The sequence below is a fragment of the Seriola dumerili genome, unplaced genomic scaffold (genome assembly GCF_002260705.1).
Source record: "Seriola dumerili isolate Sdu_G_001 unplaced genomic scaffold, Sdu_1.0 BDQW01000091.1, whole genome shotgun sequence".
Taxonomy (NCBI): domain Eukaryota; kingdom Metazoa; phylum Chordata; class Actinopteri; order Carangiformes; family Carangidae; genus Seriola; species Seriola dumerili.
The window spans coordinates 730682-754592 of record NW_019174346.1 but is presented as its reverse complement, the minus strand read 5'-3'; the positions used below and the strand labels follow the sequence as shown (position 1 = coordinate 754592).

The 23911-nt window shown below is 42.2% G+C and overlaps 1 protein-coding gene across 1 annotated transcript in view; it reads right to left on the bottom strand.

The window, feature by feature from the left end:
• Nucleotides 1-1075: 1075 nt before the first annotated feature.
• LOC111222167 (unconventional myosin-XVIIIa-like) overlaps nt 1076-23911 on the bottom strand; it is a 63185-nt gene continuing 40349 nt past the window's right edge. Inside the window, exons 21-40 of the mRNA XM_022745756.1 lie at nt 22038-22181; nt 21746-21835; nt 21456-21575; nt 21192-21309; nt 19822-19949; nt 19480-19634; nt 18534-18657; nt 18198-18398; nt 17898-18008; nt 17247-17351; nt 16939-17085; nt 16604-16717; nt 15584-15700; nt 14941-15024; nt 12365-12502; nt 11538-11723; nt 11299-11438; nt 10650-10694; nt 6105-6227; nt 1076-2291 (exon numbers count right to left, since the gene is read on the bottom strand). Coding sequence (XP_022601477.1) covers nt 2162-2291; nt 6105-6227; nt 10650-10694; nt 11299-11438; nt 11538-11723; nt 12365-12502; nt 14941-15024; nt 15584-15700; nt 16604-16717; nt 16939-17085; nt 17247-17351; nt 17898-18008; nt 18198-18398; nt 18534-18657; nt 19480-19634; nt 19822-19949; nt 21192-21309; nt 21456-21575; nt 21746-21835; nt 22038-22181 — 2520 coding nt within the window. The 3' untranslated portion in view covers nt 1076-2161. The remainder of the gene's footprint in view (nt 2292-6104; nt 6228-10649; nt 10695-11298; nt 11439-11537; nt 11724-12364; nt 12503-14940; nt 15025-15583; nt 15701-16603; nt 16718-16938; nt 17086-17246; nt 17352-17897; nt 18009-18197; nt 18399-18533; nt 18658-19479; nt 19635-19821; nt 19950-21191; nt 21310-21455; nt 21576-21745; nt 21836-22037; nt 22182-23911) is intronic.

The window sequence follows — 23911 nt, the reverse complement described above, 5'->3', positions numbered from 1 at the left end:
CATTAAGAACTATCTTCAGCGTAAAGAACAAGAAGTCCTGGGAGTGATGGTATGGCCCCCACAGAGCCCTGATTTCAACATCATTGAGTCTGTCTGGGATTACGTGAAGAGACAGAAGGATCTGAGGAAGCCTACATCCACAGAAGATCTGTGGTTAGTTCTCCAAGATGTTTGGAACGACCTACCAGCTGAGTTCCGTGTGTGTGTGTGTGTGTGTGTGTGTGTGTGTGTGTGTGTGTGTGTGTGTGTGTGTGTGGAATCACTGACATCAAAGTTTTTCTGTGTTCCACATTAATATTCATGTCTGAAGCAAAGAAAAAAATGAGACATGAAATGCAGATTATCCTCTTCTGAGAAGATATGCAAATAGAAAGTCAGACACTTAGAGCACACCACATATACTGTATATGCTTCCTTATTCAAATCAACTAAGACATAATCATCATTCTGCGAGGCTAAATATAGAAATACCCAGTATGTTCCATATGTGTGTCTGGACAGCAACGTGCAGAAAGTCTGGCTGTGTGAAATGACATAAAGGTCTTCCATCACAATAGCAGACTGGTTTTAATTTACGGGTGTTTTGGTGTATTTGATGAGGTCATAGAGAGTGCACAGGTGGTTAAATGAATAAAATGAACCAGAGCCTGAAGTCAGGTTTGAATCTGTCTGACACTTGTGATTCCCAAACAGGTTGAGTCTATAATCTACAGTCTATTTCTGCATTATGCCTCAAAAAATAAATCAGTTAACATATCTACAGTCACAATAGGATTTTAAGGGCTGCACATTGATGGTAATGAATGAATGATCTCCATAAGTCCTGATTCCAACTTTGATTATATGCAAAAACACTAGATTAATAAACATCCAGCCTCCATGTGTTAATTTTTGGCACCTTTTAAAATAGGAAGACTTTAGATGATGTAATTTTACGCTTGAACCAACATTTCCTCAGTTCAAGTCAATCTGCACTGTACAGCCACAATAGAATCTGCAGCTCAACCTTAAAAACAGACTTAATGAGATTGTATATCCAAACCGAGAATATTACTCTTCAGGATATGGTGTGTGAATGAGCTTTAATTTCCCAAATACAGTAAAAATCCAGTGTTTGTGCATTAAAAAAAAGACACCATACAGTTCTGCATCTGCAAGGTCCAAAAAGATCAACAGAGTTCCTTCATGACAGCAAACACATGCATTCCCTTTGAACTTTCAGAAATGTGAGAGTGGACAAAAGCATGACTGAGCCTCAGAAGAGCCAAACACGTCCCATCATGCATTGCGCTTACAGATAAGAATAAAACAGGAATATGACATAAATCTTATCTCAATAAAATACTTCTCTCACTAACTTTAGAAAATCTTATTTCACTTGACTATCATGTTCATGTAAAGGCTTTGATTCCACATATAATATTAGATAACTATGCATACTATATATACACACTCTTAGATCAGATTTAGCTTTAAATCATTTCTCAGCATTTCAAAGATATAAAGGGGGCGTCACCCTTAAACATTATTATAGTAAAAATGATTTAACTTTCATGTCACCAATCATGACCTAGCATCACTTTGCTCAAATGATGAATATCTCAGCTTGGAACAAGAGCCACATGTAAACTTACAGCAAAATAATTAATTGAAAATGGGTTAATTCCTGCCACCACACTAGTCCACATTAACGGGGAAGAGATAAGAGTCTTAATAGTTGATCAGACCTTCTTGGCGAAGTCCAGCCAGAGCGGGCTTATCTAAATCCTCTTGGGAGAGCTATCTGCGGAGTCGGAGGAGAGTGCAGAGGAATGCTTAAATTTGCCTGAAAAGCAGCTCTTATAAATAAAGCAGCGTTCCTCTGATAGTGCTCAACTTTACTGTTCAGTATTGACTGACTTATTCAATGTGTTCTGTTAAATAAGAAAGAGAAAGGAAAAAGTACACTTTAGCAATGGGAGCAAAATCACTTCATGATGTGAATGGGTGCGCTATAATAAGTAAAGTTAGATGAAATCGCAAAGCTATTCAAAAACAGTGTTCTTTGTGTGACTCCTCTCCGTCCTTGGTAGCTGGGAAGTGGTGTTACAAGTTGGAGGGAAAGAATTGTGTCTCTCCTGTGTGTCTGATGTCACTGAGCACAAAGCTGCCTGACGTTGGGTTACGACGTGCTTTCTGCCAATAAGCCTTCGCCGTCGCTTGCCGTCAGCGGCTGCCTGCGGGAGTCTCTGTCCACCTCGTCCTCCTCATCAGACCTGCCAACACTCAGGTGTCTCCGGTACACAGGAGGGCTGTGAGGGTCAACATACATATAGACGCATCATTATATCATTACTTGGCTACTCGCTAAAGAAACAAAACTGAAGGGTGTAAAGATGAGAAGAAGGCTGCATGGCACGAGAAACCACAAGCAAGTCAGACTGTAAAATGAAATTCTTCCCCAGGCAGCAAATAACACATCCTCTAAAACATGCACAACATTCAGTATGTGTTCATTATCATTTATTTTTAATTAGTACATCAGAAAAAATATATAATAATAATATGAAATATTCATGCTTAACCTACATATTAGTAAATAGTATGTGCAGTTAATAAAGTAAATGTCAGGGGTCAGTGCAGGACATGAACTCATAATATGGCTGAAAATAATACTGTGGACTGAACTGTACCTTGCTTCTACCTCCCACCATTATTATTATTTAAAACTTCACATCTTCAGTTTATGTTGTAGAGATTTGCTGCCATAAGCACTGCTCTGCTCTTTAATACATAACCCTCCAGACAAGCAGAAAACATCTAAAACACGTCCTGCAGCTCCCTCGAACAACAGGGACTGTCTGCATGTGATGCACAACAATCCATAACCTGACACCATGTATCTTGAAGTATTAGATATTTGGAGAAGGCTGAAGTACTCTGCGTTCTGGCCTCATCACACAAACTGCTGCATGTCATCCTTTTGGAAGACAGTGACATCTCTGATTCTGAGTCACAAGATGTGTAAGTTAGTCAGGACCAGTGCTGACACCTGCCAGTGTGAGACAAAGATCAAACTGTACAATCAACTACTTTTATAAGTGAAGATGTTGCTGTAATTAATGTAATAGTGTAATTTAAAATTTAAACGAATTTAATAAATCAATTGATTCTCTGTTCAAACAAATGTGAAAGTACTTTAACAACTTTAGGTCACTTGTGTAAACCCTGGTTCTCTGAGTAGTATGACGTATCCCAATATGAAACATCATGAGAACTAGAACGTAATAATTACTTAAAGGTGTATTTATCTACAGTGAAAGTAACACTTTGTTTAAAGGAAGTGTTTTAATGGATATCTGGATTCAGCTGTTGTTGCCTAGTAACTGTGCAGAGAGAAGCACCTGGATGGAAGTATGGAACTAGTATGGGACCTCTATAGTTCTACTATGTTGCTATAATGAAAGCAGTTATCTTAGTGACATGAGCATATATGAGCCAGGACCATGTTCAGCCCATTAAACCCACCTTCACTTTCCACTAATTAACCCAGGAGCCAGTCTTCAATTAGAAAGGCATATTCAAATTCAAGGACAACCACCAAGCTGCTGGCACTTTTTGCTACACAGAAACAAGAGACGCTCAAACTGTGAGTAAATGACTCTGTATGAATAGTGAAGCTGAGAGCTAATTTTAGCATTTTAATTACGATGCAAAGTGTCATGCCACACCTCTGTAAACTCTTCTCCGCTGACATGTTGAGGCAAAATTGGTGTAATTTAGTTTTTGTCTCATTGCCAACACCTGTTTTGTTGTGGATGGACAGCCACAGCCAGACACCTCTATGTACTTACAACAACATCAAACACTCACATTTGAGATGTAATCCATCTCTACAAAGGAGAAACAGAAACATAACATCGCTTTTCTGATGACAAGTAATTACAATAACGAATTACTGTGTATCTCCTCCACTGTATCAGCTGCTGTTTATTGTAGGTATTACAAAGAAGTGACTGGAGTGTGTCAGTCGTGCAGACTAGAGGCGAACTTCAGGATACTATGATGAATTAGTCTGTTTAAATGAAGACACGTGTTACCACGAGCAAAGGAAAAACAACAGTGTCACATTCTTTCTTTTGGAAAACGTAGTTATGGCTGATCAGTCAACATGAGATGCAAACTAAGTTAGTACATCAAGTGAACGATCCTGATCAGTTATTCCATGCTCCTGGGTTATTACCACACCAAGCATCACCTTCTCCTGCTGCATCAGTCACTGTCAGGCCTGTACAGGTACTTCATCACCACACTGTCCATTTTCTTCTGCTTCTTCTTGGTTTCCTTCTTGCCTGATGGCCCACGATTTGCGAGCTCCTTCTCATCATCAGATGGGCGTTTCGGTGCCCTTTTAACACTGCTGGAGCTGCGGTAGGAGATGGTTGAGCCGGAGGAGGAAGACTCTGACGACTCAGAGGAGGAAGACGAATCCTCAGACTCACTTTGTTTCTTACTAGATCTCTTCTTGGCCCTCTTGCTCTTCTTCCTCCTTGAGCTCTTTCTGCTGTGACGATCATCTGAGGAGGAGGAGCAGGAGGAGGAGGAGTCTGATGGAGAGACTTTGCTTTTTTTATCTTTGCGACTGCGGGAGCTGCTGGTGCTCAGGGTACTGGATGGCCGACTGCTGTAGTCCAGAGCAGAGCCAGATGCGGAGCGCCGCAGGCTGGACGTGCTGCAGCCAAGCCCCTCATCACCCCCCTTCTTCCTGCTGTCCTCACTCCCTGGCACCTTCTTGTCATCCTCTTCATCACCACTAGACTCATCAAGTTTGCTGCGCTTGAATTTAATGGGCTTGAAGCTCAGCACCTCATTGATCGCAGCCTCCAAGTCAGGATCTAAGTAGTTGCGGTGCGTGACCGTTTTAATATCAGATGTATCTGCTGGGTTGGAGTCTGAGGAGCGGGGTTGAGCTGGGGTAGAAAAGCTGCGACTCAGGGAGCGGGGACTAAAAGAGGAAGTTCCCCCTTCACTAAAAGTTACACTCTGGCCATCATCATCATCATCATCTACATGCAGGCCAAATTCACTGAGGCCACAGCTGCGGGCGAGGGACAAGCGTGAGCTGCTGCGTCTGTCGTCTTTCCAAGAAGTGCTGCGGTGCAGTGACCGCGGACTCGAGCGGCTCACACTGCTGATAGTTGATTTATTGTCGTCATCCATGTCCAACATGCCCCTCCTGGTGGACATCCTGCTGGGAGCCACTGATGACACCATGGACTCCTTATCAAATTCAGGGCTGCTGCGGGAGGTCCAGCGGGATTCCAGGCCCTTCCTGGCTCTGCTGGTAGCCTCAGAATAGGCCATGGAGATGACGGAGCCTTTGTCGTCCAAGTCTTCCTGCGCTTGGCTCTTCTTCCAGTCCTCCTGGAGCTCTCCAGACTTGGACTTGGCTTTACGAATTGAGGTGTGGTCTGGCGTGTCTGGCTGTTCTTTGAGCGTGCTAAACAGGGAGCTCTCATCGCCCGTCCCACCGATGGAGTCTTTCAGGTTGGAGCGCTTCCTGTAGCTTAGGGAACTCATGACAGACACTGATCTGCTCTGCTCTACTTCTTTCCCATCTTTGCTGATGTCAGTCATCTTCTCCTTACCTTCCTTCACCTCCTTGGCATCTGCATTTGCTGAATATCTGAAGGGTTATGTAATAAAGTTGACACCAGAGACGACCGACAGAACACATTCCTGATATGTGGTAACTCATTCACTTTGTCGTTGGGGCCAGTCAAGACTCAGGGAACATATACTATAACTCTGGCTACTGTTCTGTTCAGTATACACTGTAGGAAGTGAGGCAATCAACCAGTGAGAAGATCTATCTAACTGTGGCAGAGGCGTCATTTAGCAGGAGCGCCAACTGGCAAGGGGCCACTTCAATAAATTTGACGGCAGCCATTTCCCCATCCCGCCTCCTGTCATTAGACAGATTACTGGGAGAGAGGGATGACACCTAATCACATGACATACCCATCTTACCCTTACAGACTGCCCCAGGTAATCATGCCCCGTTTAAAGCCTTCCCACATACACATGGAAATCTGTCATGATGCTAAAGGAAGGTGAGCTCTAACCTGGTGCTCTTCAGGCTTCCCTCATCCAACTGGGTCTTGGTGGAGCCTTTGTTCTTCGAGAGCCAAGACTTAACGCCATCCACGCGGTCCTCCACCTCGGAATCTGTTTCTGTCTCGTCCCCACTGTGAAGAAACAACATCAGCTAGAGTTTGTGAGAAGCATCTGAGGCTCAACCCTCAACACAGTGAAAATATTCACCATCTCAAGTCATTTTTACAACGAGCAAAGAACTTTGTGGATGATTCCCCTTGTTTTTGATACAAACCACTTACTTTAAGAAGAATTGTCCTAAATCAGCTTCTTGAATACGCTGCCTTGCCTTAATCGGCCTTGTGCAACAATTCAGACAGATGCTGAGACGAGAACTGACACCAAATGACTTGATATGAGAATATTTGATGCAGTGTAACATCACAGTCATTGCTCGGGCAAAATAATAATTAGTTTTCACGACTGAAGATTTTTGTTAGTAATTTCACAATCAAAGCTTTTTGTTAATAATCATACTCATTCTCTTATAATACCAGGGGTCAGTGTGATGCAAAGCGATGCAGGCAGCTACAGGCGAGTATGATTATGTGATACAATAATATCCACATATTCAAAATGTTTTTCAACAGATGTAGATGAGTTAAGCAAATGCATTATCTAGGCAGAATGTAGATGAAGCTCTTGGAGGCATAATTAACTTGTCTGGCTGCTTCTGGGCTGCTAGCATCTGTGTGGCATGTCACCTGCTCCTGGTGATTGTTATTGGAGTAGAGCCATGAGCCAGCCCCGTGGCCCGATGCTTGACATAACAATCAATATACAGAGACCTGCGGATGGCGATGAAAAAGCACGGCAGATCCCGCCTGCATAAGCCCCCCCCCCCCCCTTCGTTCATTTGTTTCAAATCTGTGGTGCTTTCTCTGAATTATGCACCACATTGTCCTGGAAGGTTAATGTGAGAGTCGCTGCAGAAATCCCTTTGTTTGTATGATGATGTGTAAAAATACATCTTCATATTTCACATGAACAGTATAAAAATAAAATAAAAAACTGCACAAGGGCACATATGTTCTGAAGCTATAAACTACATTTGACATGTGTTACCATGGTAACCTCTGTCAGAGAAAATTACATTCTCCATGATATAGTTTTTGGTTTCGGAGCCAGACAACATCCTGTATATTAATATTACTGATGACAGGGGTGTTGAAGATTCCAATTCCTCTTGATTTATATCAGACTTTGAGTTTCATCTTCACTATTATTCACAGTTTTACACTTTCAGTAACTTTCAGAGCCGCGCTTCATCAGTCTAAAATATTTACCTTGTGTATCACTGAACTGTAGACATGTTTCATCTAGTGTCTACAGAGAGCTGCCTATCATTAAAAATGAGACGGCGATGCAGGTAACAGATCTTGTTTCTTGGACAAGCTTATCTATCTCAACCCCGGAACATGTTGCAAAAAGCTTATAACAAGCAAACACACGCAGGTGAGAGACGACAGCCACACTGCTGCGCTCCGTCATTTGTCCACATTCCACATATCCATCTCTGTGGGTCTCCCGGTGAGCAGGGTACCATTCCTTGTGTCACACATTCAGTCATGTTTCCTCAGAGAACACAGTGTCCTCTCCCCTCCCTTCTTTTTTTTTTCGGTGGTCTGACTAAAAGTGATTTTACACAATGAAACTGGTGCTGTGTGAGTTTTGTGACTGTCAGATTCTCGGGCTACGTAACATTCAGGCTTTCAAGCTTTCGAAGAACATTTACATATTTGACTTTCTCATCATCGACCTCTCTTACGGGAAGGTAATGATAATCCCAGTAAGACTAAATGGCCTGATTATATTATTTTCTCCACAAAAAGCTCTATTATATGTATGTGTATGTATGTATTATATATCACTTTATTTTCTCTCCTGTGCACTAAACACAACTGATAAAAGCTCACCACAAACAAAAAGATATCAGGTTCATTACTACTTGAAAGTTGATTACACATGCTGCCCATTTGTCAGCTCGGTGACGCTCTGACTTTTTAACATGATACATTACACAACACAACACTGAAGCCAGTCCACAGCAAAATCATCTCCCTCTACCCCTCCTCTTTAACACACACTCACACACACACACGCAAAATAAAAGGTGGCTCGCAATTGAGTGCTGTGCAAATGGTGTCACAAACGATTTGTCCTTGGCCCCACACTAGTAGCTAACCAGTCCTGAGGCCCGCAGATACAAACAAGCCCCAAGAATTTAGAAGTGAACATTAATCGCTTCTGACAATCGGCCTACACTGGTTGTAAATCTTTGTCACAAATACTTACACTCAGCATCAAATCTTGTATGGCTCCGTTCTATCACTTTAACACTTGTGGTAACAAAAGCATATTTTTACGGTATCCATTCAACATGAGCTAATTACATACTGACAATAAAAACCCACATAGGGTCTCGGTTTATGTTAATGAAAGCGTGTGCACTTGAAACACTTGATGTAATTCACTTCATACTCATGGATAATAAGCACCTTGTGCTCAAGGTGAAAGAAAATGCAACCACTATGGTCAGTTCGTGCAGATGGAGACAGTTTGCAGTAGTTAATTACAGATGTGATCGGCAAGTCTCTTTTCTAAAATAATAATCCTGTTATTGTAACCTCCTGTTTTGAAGCACTAAGTACAAAAATATTGAATAGTAATGTAAATCATCTGGAAAATCCACTTCATAATTAGAAGAAAAATCTCCCCCTCCATTATTGCTCATCCAAGCTGCTAATGCAATGATGTCGAAGGAGGGAAAAATGCAATTAAGTAAACATGGCGAATGATTGTTCTTTTCCTGGAGTTGCACAAAAAGAAAAGCAGAGCAGTGACACATGCAGGTTTCCTCATGACAAATGGAGAACATGACGCAAAGTGATAAAGACTGTGATAACCGTGTCTGTGTGAAGAAGCAATCAGAGGTTAAAGTGGGACATAATGGATGAGTATATGAGCTACAAACTGAAGACAACATTCCCCTAATACGCTCTGATGAAGGTTTAGATTATTTAACATGCCACAACAATTCCTTTCACTGTATAAAAACTGAAAGAAAATGTGATTTAGTCATTCAGAAGAACATGTTCAACATTCAAACCCGATGACAACGCATTTTACAAACAAGACAATATGTGGATTTTAAAGTTAAATGTTTCACAACACTATGAAATGAGATTGGATTAGTGAAGCACTTGCACGCATGGAAATCAACAGCTGAGTTTTGGGTGAAATCATTTCAGCCATCGCTGTCACGCACCACTTGCTGACTGTGCAGCCATGGATGTACAGTCACAGTGTGCTGCGGCCATTACACAGTCACAGGCATCGCTTCACACAATTGTGCAAAAGGCCTTTCAGAGCACATGTAAATTACTCCCACCACACTAAGACTGAGTCAGGGGCACAAAGCAGCTCATCTCTACAGGCCTTACTTTGAAATATAGAAAAATGTATAGAAATAGAAAAAAAGCACCTAACTTACACCACAGACACAACTGTCTAACACATGAATATAATGTCATTCTTGAAATAGCTTTAAAGATTAACTGTTAATATGTTTTGAAGTCAAAAACATGTTGAAGGGCTGTGTTCTTGAAAATGGAATTTCTAATTTTTCCATTTTTGCAGAAGCAACAGTTTCCCTGAATTTATCAAATGTTAGTTTTACTTTTAGTTTGTACTGATTAAATCAAATATAAATCTCAGTCTGACAATATAGAGGAAATCCTAAAGATGAAAACTATTGGTAACTGAAATCAGTTCATCTCAATTTAAGAGATTTGTTCCAGCAGCTAACACAGAATGTGCTGACATCGTTATTTCTGATTTCACATGGACGTATCAGAGACTGAGGACGTCTGTGCTGCCTTCACCAAACTAAGTGCTGCATGTGCTCTGGAGAAGCCACAGAAGAACAGACAAATCCAAACCAGTGCATGATGGGGTGTGATGATGATGATGGTGATGATGATGATGATGATGATGATGCAAACATAGCAGAGGATGATGGTGTTTGACACAAACATATTCATGGAGACAATGATGCAGTATTACTGTGGGTCTGTAACACCTTGAATCACACCGGCCTGGTTTACAGTCAGATTCTATTTACCACTCTGGTTTACATTTCCTCTAACACTGTGCAAACTGTCCTCTGTGCCATCAGAGTCTTCAAATAACTTCTTGTTGCTCTCAAGGAAGAAAAACAAGCCCTGGAATCTCCAGCACTGGGGACTGTGTAAAGACACTTGGCACAAAATAAAAAGAAACAGAATGAAACACTGGGGCCGTCCGTTAAGCATAGCTTTTATCAGAGATGTATACCAGAGGCACAGATTCCCATTCTCCCTAAATTACTTCTCCTCACTGTGTTACTGTGAACAACACAAACTGAAAGGATGAGGAATACTGCATTATTCTCTCTCATGGCTGAAATGGGTGAAAAAAAACAACTTGAAAACAACCATTATGACAAAAACAAAGGATGCTTTTTCCATTCTCACGTTTTGTTCTTTCTTTTCTGATATTTTGTCACCATGTCTTGCAAACTGCCAGAAGTGTGGAAAACACCCCAAAAAAAAGGGAACAGGGAAAAAGAGAAAAGAGAGAAGGTGAGATACAGACAACAGTGTAAAAAGAGGACAAAATGAGATAACAGCAAATAAATAGTTTTACACTTCCACACACACATAAAATAAATATCCATTGCAAAGTAGCGCCTCGGTAAATCAACTCATGCTGTTGCTGGCCTCCCTCTCAAACAGAGCCGATGTGTGTAATGTCTTCCTTTTAGAGGTCTGTATTATTGCAGTCAGTGTTTACCTCAGTGGGCTCAGAGCTAGTATAACCCTCAACCCCTCTGCAAAGAGGGAAGAAATAACCAAACTGGGAAAACCAGCGCAGAGACAAAAGATCAGAAGCAGAGAGCTGAATTAAACCATGTGAGAAGTATTTGGGGAACAGACAGAGTGTAGTATGACTCACAGCACAAAAGAGGTTGGAGGGAAACTGATGTAGGAAGATGTGGGAGACAGAGAATGAAAGATACAAGTTGAGATTGACAGGCCACTAAAAAAAAAATTTGGTAACTTTCTTGACGCTGTCTACAGTACAGTATCCCCCAATGTACCACGCATACCTTACAGAACATACCTGTTGATTAAGTCGTCGTTGTCATCGCTCTCCATCTCGTCCTCGATAGCAGCCTGCAGGTCACCTATCCTCTTGAAGGCCAGCTTAAGGTCCACTTGTAAGCTCTGATTTGCCGCCTCTAAGCTCTCGATGTCCATTTCCTGGTGAAATGGATCACAGCACAGAAGAAGTGGCTGTTATCTCCTGTAATGTAAACTCCAGTGAACCGCTTTCATGTCTCCCAGCACCTGAGGCCTTACCAGCTCGTGCTTCTTCCGGCTCGCCTCGCCCTCCTTCTTGGACAGCTCCGCCATCTCTTCCTTCATGTCCCTTATCTGCCTCTGTATTCGCTTATTCTGCTCCTTCTCCCTGTTTTCTGCAGTGATGCGCTGGTTTCTCTCCTCCGTCATCTTCTCCAGATTCTCCTTCAGACGACCCACGAGGCTCTGGGAGGGTGAACTTGGTCTTTACAAATCTCCCATGTGGATCAATGAACAACTCTTCAGCTAAATGTTCTCCTTTGTTCTGCAGTAACCCTCAAATATTTGTTCCTATCCCTCCACAGCTGGTGTGATTTTAACACTGGCAATAACACTGGAGGTAAGTGGTCAGTTTCTACCCACTCCTCGTTTCGTTTTTCCTACTTTAAGTGGTGTAACCAGCACACGAGTTCACGAGTGAACCATCATTGACTTTTCATTTCAAATGTTTCCAGCCAAACCTGAAACAAGAAAGTCTGCTATAAAATCCAGTTCTTGTCACCTTGAGCAGAAAACGCATACGCACAGTGACACTGTTACAATCATATTACATACTGTATATGAAGAGATATGAATTTCATGTGGTCACATATGACTGTGTTTTTTTATGGTACCGTCCTCTTATGAATCAATATATATTCATTCTCCGGTTGATGCTTTTCTTAACCAGCTCCTCAGAGATATGGAGCATTGCGAGCGACAACGCTCTGTACCCTCACTTTATATTATCTGTCTCTCAATATATGGAAAAATAAATATTACATTTGCCTTTATAGCTTCACACAGCATGTCTTTTACATTTTGCAAGACACAGAGGATTATCTCACCTCCAAGCGTTTGATCTGTGTCCTCTCATACTCCAGCTTGGTCTCCAGTTCACGGATCTTGGCCTCCTGACGGCTCACAAGAGACTTCTCCACCATGGACTGCTCTTGGAACTCGAGCTGGCTCTGCAGCGAATGAAGCTGGGGGAAGGAAGGATACATGCAGACATGCACATAAACAAACACCGTCACTCCCCGAGGAGCAGCACTTCTTGCATACCCCCTTCTTGACCTCTACTTTTCCACCTCCTCTTTCAGAGAGGACTGTGAAATACTTTGCGCTGATGTTACGTGTACGTATTAAAACTAAATTAATGTTCACTTTTTCACCCTTTTTTGTGTAGACTTAATCCATGTAAATATTGTGCATCCAGTCTGAATAATGAGCTCCAGATAAGCTTCCGATCTTCCACAAACGGTCAAAAGAAGAGCTTGTGGTTCAGGCTCAGTAACACCGAGTACCACAGTAATTTCACAGGCTTTGGGAAAAGGGCTGAGTTTCATGCAAAGCACGTTTGTTCCATCTAAATCGTTTTCTCATGACTGATAAAAGGAAGAAAGATACGTCACAACAACACCGGCCCACAAAGCAGCGTGGCACCTAATGAGGGAGTTTGCATCTAAGACAAGGAGGATTTGGAGTTCTCCTTTGATATTACTAAAGAAGGCAGCTTTCCCTCCCTGCTGGTGATGAGATAACCACTTCAAGGTCAGATGCTTTAGATGGCTATCACTACCTTCTCTGGCAGGTTTTAACAATGCCTTACAGCTTGTTGTGTGTCTCCAGTGTAACCAAAAATATTCTGACAGCTGGGCCTGGAGTGGACCAAAGCTTTGGCATGTGTATAGCTTAATATAATAGAAGCAGTGTCTGCTGTTAGGAAGTGGCAAGAGCTCTTGTGAAATTATATTTGAAATACATTCTGTTCAAGGCAGATGGTTTTATTTGTTTAGTCTACTGCATGTCGACAGTTAGAGAAAAACACCCCCCGAAAATCCACTAACTGTGAGCCAGAGTGTGGATAATGTGCATGCAAACACACACTAAAGATCGCCATATTCAAGCTAAGGTCATCTTCAAATTCATACAGCAGACAAATGCATCAACAAAGAAAATGGGCACACATTAATACATGACACACATGACATGTTAGATGCTATCCTCTAAACAAATAGTATTCCAGCAGAAAAACACTGTCATTATAAAAGCACTATTATCAACATAGGCTTCACTCATGTGCATTAACCTTTTTACAACATGAAACTACATTTACACTGAGCCTCACCTGAAGCACAGCACACTGTTACTGAACCAGTCAGCCCAGAAATAATCTAAATCACATGCTAATGTCAGTGTGCTACCATGCTCACAATGTTAACATGGTGATGTTTAGCTTGTGTCAGTTTGACCCTGTTCACCATCTAATTTTCACATTAGCAACATTTACACTAAACACAAAGGACAGCTGATGTCATCGCTCTTTTCTTTGATGTACCCACTCATAAACCAAAGCACTAGACAAGTTTAAATCGTGCTGCTGGATTAAAACTTCAGATATGATCAGAGCTGTTGAAACATGAATGTGAACCACAGCCACAGAGTTCATGACAATTCATCCAGTAGTTGTTGAGATGTTTCCGTCTGGACCAAAGTGACCGTGCATCATCACTACAACCACAAGGCTAAAGAGAAGCTAAAGCTTAACATGAACCGGACCAGTAACAGTTTGTATCAGATAGAAAAACATGTTTATGTCTTGTGAACTTATGTGATAGTTTAACATTCAACCAACACAGTGAAACAGGAACTTATACATAACTGAACCTTCCTTTTTAAAATAACAGCTTAAATAATGGCTGGTGAGTAATAATTTTTATATTTCACATTCGCTTGTAACCACAAGTTATGACGAGTCGATATTAAAATGCGGGTTATGATTCTGTCATCTTTGATTGTTCGTTAAATGTAATGGATATTAATTGTGTATCAGAATGTGAAAGTGGCATGGATCAGGAGTTTGACATTTCAAATATGACTCAGCTGGTTACGACTTTTTTCATGTGTGAGAGTAAAACGGCACCTTCAGGGTTTTTTCAGTTGATTGGAATAATCACATGACTCATGACTTTCATACTTATTTCCAATCGCCACCTTCTCATTTACCTGACAGTTTAAAAGTGAAACAAAAGAAATTAGATAAATTGCTAAGACAGAAGCTGCTTCATTAAACTGAGAGGTAATCATTGAACGGATCAGAATGAGTGCCCTTTTTTCATCTAATTGCTTAAACCATGGAAATGAGCAGCTGAGTTTATGTACATGACCCTTCCTTTAAATATGAGTAGTGAGAGACACAGGAACAATTTCTCTCCTTGACTCTAAATCTTTGCTGATTCCAACTATTTAAATGCAAATTGCTTTGCAATTGTGAAACGAAAGCCACCACCGAAACCAAACATTTTTTGGTCACAATAATCAGAGAAACTGTGAAAAGCTGAGGTCTAATCAGAGAGAAGTGTTGAGGCAGCGGGCACGTTCCTGACAGACAGCCAGAGCGCTTCTGAACACTTCCTTCTACCTTTTCTTGGATCTCCTGCTTCTCCTTTGTGGCCTCTTCCAGCTGGGTCTGCAGGTCAGTGATCTGGCTCAAGTCCCTGGCAGACTAGGACACACACACACACACACACACACACACACACACACACACACACACACACACAGACATACAAAGTCAATAGATGGAGAATTAAAGTATGTGTGTGTGTGAGAGAGAGAGAGGAAGTGTGATTGTCTGTGCGCGCTTCAATTATCTCTTAAAAATTTCACCTTTTATGCAAATGGTTAATGAACATGATCCGTCTGTGCCAGATAATTTGTCATGTGATCTACTGTCGAGCAGATTGCATCTGTGTGACTGCAGCACACACACTGTGTTCAGAGGGGAGTATGTCCTCCAAACCACAAAGCCACACATGCAGGAAAGAACAGAATGTTAATGCGGATGTTAGAGGAGGCGTCCCACCATGTTTCAAACTAAATCAGTAACAAACACAAATAAGTGAAGAAATGAAACTGTTTTGCGAGACGGTGTCATCCATTTCCTTCACATGGCTACTGGCCAGTTTCCTACCCGAAGAAAAGGAAGGTCTTAGCACTGATAAGAGAGGGACTTACAATACATTTCCAAGGCTTTGAATGGCTGACTGGGCTGGATGGGTTACCTGGGCGACTGCAGCCTTGTGTTTTTTCATCAGCTCATTCATGTCCTCCTGATCCTCCTCCATACGAGACTGCAGGTCATTCTTCTCTCTCTGCAGACGGCTGATCTGCTCCTCCGACTGCCAGACAAAGAGAGAAGGGAACGCACACACTTTAGGTTAGAATGACAGGATTTATTCATGAGCTACTGAATATGATAAATGGTCATTAGCTGGCCGGGCCGTGGCAGTTCTGGAATCTCATCTAATGGCAATGAAACACAATCTGGACAGGGTTCTGGCTGGAGGATGAGACCAATTGAAGATAATCAATTGGCTCATTTAGGCAGGGAAAAGTGCAGCCAGTGCAGCATACTGGTGATGTCCTATTTAGAGTTCATCCTCTGTGTTCAAGGGGGGAGACTCAGGCCCTCAATATGCATTCTCTAATCTGAGACATTTACAAGACCTTCCCTTGCCATAAATGCAGCAATTAACAAGCAAAGCACAGGCACACAGCACTCCGTGCGTCATCCCCAGAGACACAAACATCCTCAGTCTACACGTCTGAAATGCAGGCGCTGCTCTCATGAGACAGCAATTAATGAGCAGATGGAGGAAAAAAAAATTCGACAAAGCTTATTTATCCATTAGAGCAAAATGTTAAAATCAGACATATGCCAAAGGGCATTTATTATTTTAATATCCCACCATGGCTTGATGATGTACGCATATTAATGTTAGAGCCTGCTGCATTTCCAAGAGTGAGGATCCCTCCATGAATTAAATATTGTTTGTTGCTTTTGGTTTAATGTGTTCATCATCAGAAGAGCACGGGCACATTTACACAAACAATTTCTCTTATCAACATTGTGAAATAAAAAGGTATATTAACTATATTTCATTATTTATAAACGTGTGATATTATACTCATTATCCGATATGGCACAGACAAGCAACACACACAAACACACTGTGTTATGTGCAGAACTGATTGGCATTCGAGCCCACTCCGGGGAATCATTGGAACACGTGAAAACTCACCGACATCTTGGCTTTGACCACGTCCTCCATTTGGATATGCAAGTCCTCTATTTCAAGCTCCATGCTCTTTCGAGCTTTCACTGCTGCGGCGCAGGTGAACTCTGACTCCTCCAGCTGTGAGAAACAGGAGGGAAGAAAAGGTGGCGGGTAGGGGGTGAGGGGCAAACATTAGTAGGCCAAGATCAAGGCTCTGTCCTGGACAGACAGAAGGTTTATCAACCTGTGCATGTTTCTTTATTCTCTGAGAGCAGAGGTCAGGAAGTGTGTGTTTCTTTTTGTGTCAGAAAATATATCATAGATTCAGACATTCAAAGTGTTACAACAGACTGGCATACTTGATTTTTGAGCTGGGCGATCTCTCTCTTGCTGGGGGCGTTGCTCTTCAGGTGGTCCAGCATAATCTGTGCATCAGCCAGAAGGACTTTGGTTCTCTTCAGGTCTTTCTTCAGCCTCTTTTCTGTCTCCACGTCTCTCTGGCTCACCTGTCAATGACACACTCTGTTTTTTCTACCCTCCTTCAAAACCCACAGCACCTCTCCAGTCTCGAAAGCAGTTTCTTTCCAATCAAAAGAAGTGCCCCGGCCACTCCATCGCACACTTAACTGCACTGACAGAGACTAAAGAGGCAGACTTGTGGAAGTACCTGGTCCTGGGCGTTGAGCAGTCTGGACTCCAGCTCTCTTCTCTCACGCAACACTTTCTGCTTGTCTTCATACTCCTCCTCCAGCTGCACCTCCATCTGTTTCAGCTGCAGGACACATGCACACGGTGTCAGGATGCACAAACAGATGATCAGTGATAAACAAAGTCAGACATAACACACCATCAACCATCCTGTTAGACATGGCTGCTCTCACACATCAAAGACAAAGGGACGGGACCCCCCCGAGCAGATCTGCCACACAAACATCGCTTTGAAAAGAAAATCTTTATTCTATCAAATTCCATTTTTTTATATTTATCATGGATACAATTGCAACTGCACTGTTTGTATTCTAAGTTGGACTTATTTTGCATGCATCTACTGTGTTGGGTAAGAGTCTTAATAAATTGTGTGATTGCTGTTTCTCTGTCTAATGAGTGATGCACAGTCTCTGCAGTGTATAAACCAGGATTTATATTCGTGTACAGCACGAAACACAAACAGAAACTTAAAATAACCAATCAAGAACTAAAGAAGACCTTCTGTGAAAGAATCTCAGGCTACAATGAACTTACTCGTTCGTTCGGGGCAGCGATGTTGTGCCTGGAGGAAATTTTGACAAATAAATGAGTGAGAATAAGCGGTGCCTACCTTCTTGCTGCAGGAGTGCCTGATCTCCTCCACATCTTCATCCTTACTCTCAATCTCTTTAGAGTGTGTTTGCCGCTGTCTCTCCATCTCCATCTCAAGACGCAGCTTTGCCTGAGGACATGATGAGTGGACATGCATATAACAACACATCCAAAATTAGATATTTACTGTTTGTCCAAAATGAGACACATTCTTATAAAATGATTTCTTCAAAACAAAATAAATATTTCTGAAGGATATTAGGGCGGAGGGAAGCTCTTTGTGGAGTTTTAGGACTTCTACATCTGCAGCACCCTGTACCTGCTCCAGCATCTGGATGGTTCCAGCCTGTTCGTCCAGCTCCTCCTCCTGGTCTTTCACCTTGGCCTCAAGGTCACGAAGCTGCTTCTTGACCTTGGCCAGAGAGGCTTCATCCTTGGACTCCTGGGAGGACAGATCCTGCAGCTCGGCCTCCAGCTGCTGCACCTTCATATTTGTGGTGCACAATTCACTGTCTTTGTCCTGCAGGCAGAGGAGACACAGTAAGACACATCTGGACCAGCCCAGTTATGTCACACAGAGAGCAGAGAGACCAGACATGTAGTCCCAGCAAGAGGACAGCGGAGCGTCTGGAGTGTGTTCTGTAAAGTAGCTTACCTGCAGCTGCTGCCGGAGGTTAAACATCTCACCGGTCATTATATCTTTCTCTCGAGCCAACTTCTCCCTCTGGCTCCTTTCTCTTTGTACCTCAGCCTGAGACTGGTTCTGCTCCAGGTCAAATCTGGAACGCATGCACGCGCACACACACACACACACACACACACACACACACACGCACGCACGCATGCACTGAGAGACAGCAAAGGACTGGGGTTCTCTAGGTTGAGCAGTTGAGTATCACAGTGACCTGAGCAGGAGATGCATTACAACTGGGACATCAGGTCATTTCTCCTCCTACATTGAAATGATTTTGTGAGATTTTGAGCCTCCAAACTAAACGTGTAACTTCAGTCAGGAGATGTTCAGATCATGAGACCTTCCTCGATACAGAGCCCTGCATCAGCTCAGCACTACCTCTATTTTAGCCTCAACTGGTATCCTCTTCCATTAGACATCAATTTACAATTGGGTTGTAATAATGTGCAAAATGTTTTCTTCAATTGTCTGGGGCAGAAGCACTTATGGTTAGTGAACTTAAAAGCTAAGTGTTTCATGCTGTCAGCTCGTTGTAATTCCCTGTTTTTCTCTCTGAAGCACAGCTGAAAATAATTTCACCCACAGAGCATCTTCAATTAGCCACAGGGGAGAGATCACATTCTGCCACAGCGATAGCTTCTCAAGTGCTTAAAGTCTGAGTCATTTTCTCAGCTAATGCAATTCCACAGATTACAGAACATCTCAGTCACTATTCAAATTAAAGAAAACTTTAATGTTCTGCCGAGTGGGCTGCAGTGTCTGTGCTGGGCAATCCAAGGAGAAAAGAGCAATATGTTCCCTGTAATGTGTGTGTGAAAGCAAGACAGACAGACGGACGGACGGATGGACGGACGGAAGGACGGACGGACAGACAGACAGACTGATAGGAGAGGTAGTTGAAACTGACTTCCTCTGTTTCTTTTCCAGGTCGTGGTTGCGGCTCTGTAGTCCCTCCAGGTGAAGCTTGGTGTCCTGCAGCTCTGCCGTCAGTTTCTGGGACTTCTTCTTCAGCTGCTGCACAAAGCGCTGCACATCCTCATTATCTGTCTGCAAGTCAGCCAGCTGCAGCATGCACACACACACACACACACACACACACACACACACACACACACACACACACACACACACACACACACACACAAACACACATATTTTTTATAACAGTTTAATGCATGTCATTATTACATCTATACAACTAACAGGCTACAAGTGTGTAGTGATTTAATATTAAAAAAAAGTTTCTTGCCCTTCTCTCAAGATGTCTTTTGCTCTGTTGCTCTGTCTCCAGCTTGTCATCAAACTCCTGCTGGAGCTTCTTTTTGGTGAAGTCCATTTCACGAATGGCTCGGTTGTATTTTATCCTCCACTCGCCTCCTGGAGGAAACAGAAAGACGTACAATTCAGAAAAAGTCTGTGTGACATTTGGGTGTCTCCTGCCTTTATTGCAGGCCTAGCAGGGTGCACAGAGGAAGAGGCTCAAAAGCTCAGAAATGATTGATGCTGCGGATTATGGAGTGCACTGTTCTAGCTGCGATGGTTATCACTTTCAAGGACCAAAATAATATAATCTTTCAGGAAATAAAACTTCTTTCATCAAATCCCGACCTCATGAGGTCAAAGAATCCGATAGGAAAACTACAAAACAGCCTTTACTTTTCAGCTCTAATCTTGCTTAAACCTGAGGTAAGAATTCAGAGCACAGCACAATAGTAGTTAGAGAAGGACATGTCTAAGTGGCACTTTCCACAGTTCTTAGCCGACCCTAATTCTGGAGCTGTCAGAGGCTATCAGAACTATAACAGCGGCCAGGCAGACATTCAGGTTTAGGTTCATTCATTCAGGTTCATTTCCAAGCCTTATCATTTTAGAGGCTGTCCATTTCTCCTTCACATACCAACAGCGGCTCCTCCATCAGTGCTGCTCATTAGCATATATATAGCATAATGACAACTTGCAGGGCCACCGGCTCTGATCCCAACGATTATTTTCTCATTCATCTAAGAATTCTGATATGCTCTGTAATGGCTTGTCTGCTGAGGTGGGTTGAAGGGGGTGGGAACAGAGGAGAAAAGGAAAAAAGCCTTATGGACAATATGCTCTCTGCGGGAGCTCTCTTTCCCAGCAGGGGGAGACCAATCAGTAACAGGCATTAGTTGTATGCCTGAGAGCGAACATCTTAATCTCCTAGCGGTAAATCCCACACTTGGAAAATATACTTAATAGCATTACGCAAGATGTGACCAAGTTGAAGTGCCACGCCTCCTGCTGAAACAGTCCAACAAAGACAGACAATCATTCCTGCAGCTACAATTAGTATAAGAGAGATTTTTTCAAACTGTGCACATAATGCTGGTGCGAGCGCTTCAGTAAATGATGCTTGTGACCTGAGCTGACATTCCCACTGAGCACGCCTGGACGAGCTGCTGCAAGTGTCATAAGCTACAATTAATTAAGGAATTTAAAGCGAATGTTTGAAAATGCTGATGACCCCGAAAAGTCACCGGAAGTCACATCGCCAGTGTCGTCTTTAGTTTCTCTTCAAATCTTGGGAATAGGATTCAATACATGGATGGATGAGACTCTATGGCAGCTGTGGCATCACAAACGATAACTAACCAGCATCATCATCGTCGTCGTCCATCTCCCCATTGAGCTCCGATGTTTTCATGAGTCGAGCCTCCATCACCTCCATCTCCTGTGATTCTAATTGTTTCTTCATGGCGTCAAACTTAGCCTGGAAGTCACAGATTCAGTCACAGATTCAGTCATAGAGTCAGTCACAGAATCAGTTACGTTTAAATTGGAATCTTTGAAATATTATATTGTTCCAGTGTGTTTATATATATATATATATATATATGTATGTTAGTGTTTGTGTGCCTGTAAATCCTTCATGTCCTTCTCCAGGTGCAGTCTCTCTGAAGTCTCCGTCTCCAGTAACTGGGATGCTGACTCACTGGTGCTTCTCTCGTCAGCCAGCTCTGCCAATAAGTCTGAGATCTGGACACAAACAGAAACACAGAGACACACACAGCGTAAAGAAAAACTACTATGTACTCGCTGTGGCTCCACTACAAGTAACTGATCAAATCTTGAAGTGAAAGAAATTTAAACTGTGTTACTCAAACACCATCCTCCCAGCATGCATTCCCAAAGGTGAAGGGACCCACCCTGCTCTCCAATCGATCCGTGTTCAGTCTCAGCTCGTTTCGTTCTTTCTCCACCCTCTCGAGCTTCGACTTCTGCAGCTGTATCTCCTCCTGGAGCACAGAACACAGTGCACAGGTTACAAGTTATGTCACAGTTTAACTAAAATATTAGGTACTACAAGAAATATCAAAGGTTCATAACAGGAGCTGCATTGCTGCCAAGGCAGGTGGTGCATTTTGACAGCGGATTAGAGGCTGTCAAGCTCAGAGGAATCTATAAGTTGGGGTGTATCAGACAGAGAGGGCTACTCACATCTTTCCCTCGCATCTGATCCTCGGTGAGCTGGACCTTAATGAGGGGCTGGACTGTGGTGAACAGCTTCCACCATGGCCAGTCTTTCACACCGCGGTTCTTCTGGATGTTTTTCTGGATGCAACGGATGGCGAGATCCTGAATCTAAACACACAGAGAACAGTCAGCAAAGAGGAACACGTGGATGAATGTAGGTGTTTGTTGTGGTGTGCACACACAGCTACACAGATACGGTACAAAGTTGATGTAGTTAGTAGTAACTGAATTTGCAACTCAATTTTCTAAAACAAATAAATGCTTCATAATGAACACAGATAACAATAACTTCAGTCTGTGGCTTTAAATTTTGAATTTCCCCTCGGGGATAAATAAAGTATCTATCTATCTATCTATCTATCTATCTATCTATCTATCTATCTATCTATCTATCTATCTATCTAAATGCAGAATATAGAAACGAGTTTGACTGCAGACACCCCCGTGTGTCCAGACGTCCATGGACCAATGCTATAAAATTTGGAAAATCTTAATTACTTAATGGAATAAATGCTTCACAGAACTCCTCTCCTGTTACCACATCATGCTCACCACTGATGAATGACATTTGAAAAACACTGCATCCCTCAGTCTTGTGTTATATTGCCTGTATATGGGTGAACAGCTATCCCAGGACCTGCCAGCCTCCTCTGGAGACTTGCTGCAGAGTGCGTTCCAAGGCTGGAAGCTAATTTTTGATTAATTAAATCAAATATGTTGGCAGCTAATTCCAAGTATTACACGATTTCCATGCTGCTTATGCATGAGGCTCTCTAGAAGCAGCAGATTATGGGTAAACCCAATTAGAGCAACACAATTCTCAGAATCAGGTACATTTTGCCCTGAAGGTACGCTCTATGACCAATTAGCATTTGTCACACAGTGAAAACCTTAACATGGACCGAAATGCAGCAAATCTGTGACAGAAGATTTAAACAGGTCTCACTTGTCATATTTAGTCTAAAATGAATAGGAAACAAAAAAAAAGATTATACTACACAAGCACCGTGGCTAAACATTTTGGTATTCATATCACATTAAGAGGGTGTGACAACTGTAAAACAGCATGATGGGAATTAGGATTGTGAGCCAAGATTAAGACAAAAACACAGTTCCAATGCTCTTCTTCATATTCTACATACACAGTTATTTAATGTACAGTATGTGTAGGTTCATACGTCTGCTGACACTAAGACACCTGAGTGCTGCAGTATACGACTGTATCACCGTCTGATGTCACTTTGATCCCACACCTCAGTTTCTGGGGATTTCTTCAGCATGGAATCATGCCTTGCTAAAGGACAGCAGCTGAACCATCAGCAACATAATGTTTGACATGTCTGCCTTATATCATTACACTATCAAATGACTCTTCAATCCTGAAACACAAATATGTTTCCAAGAGCTTTAATCTTAGCTGTCTGCATTAGCATGGACTTAAAAAACTGCTTCACATTATACAGAGAAATATTATGTATAGTATTAGTATTCATGTTTCTTTGATATCAAACGTAGGATTGCATGTTTCAAATGAAAAGGTAAATGTTAACATTCAGAGTGTTGCAATGAAGGGTAAGGTTTCAAATCAATAGCTATAGTATTACCAGACTGAAGCTAGCATATTCTTGCTGCTTTACACTGATTTTAATGCAAATAACTGAAAAAAAGGGAAAGAAAACATTTGTAGGAGACCTGAAGGACAAAACTCCCAGTGCAGCAAGAGCCTGCTGAGGCAAAATAACAGACTTTTAAAATGTCAGGTTGTCCCCTTGAGGAGACAGTTGAAAGAGGAGGGGAAAAAAACAAGAAAAAATGTGCTTTTGTCATCTAGTGTCACA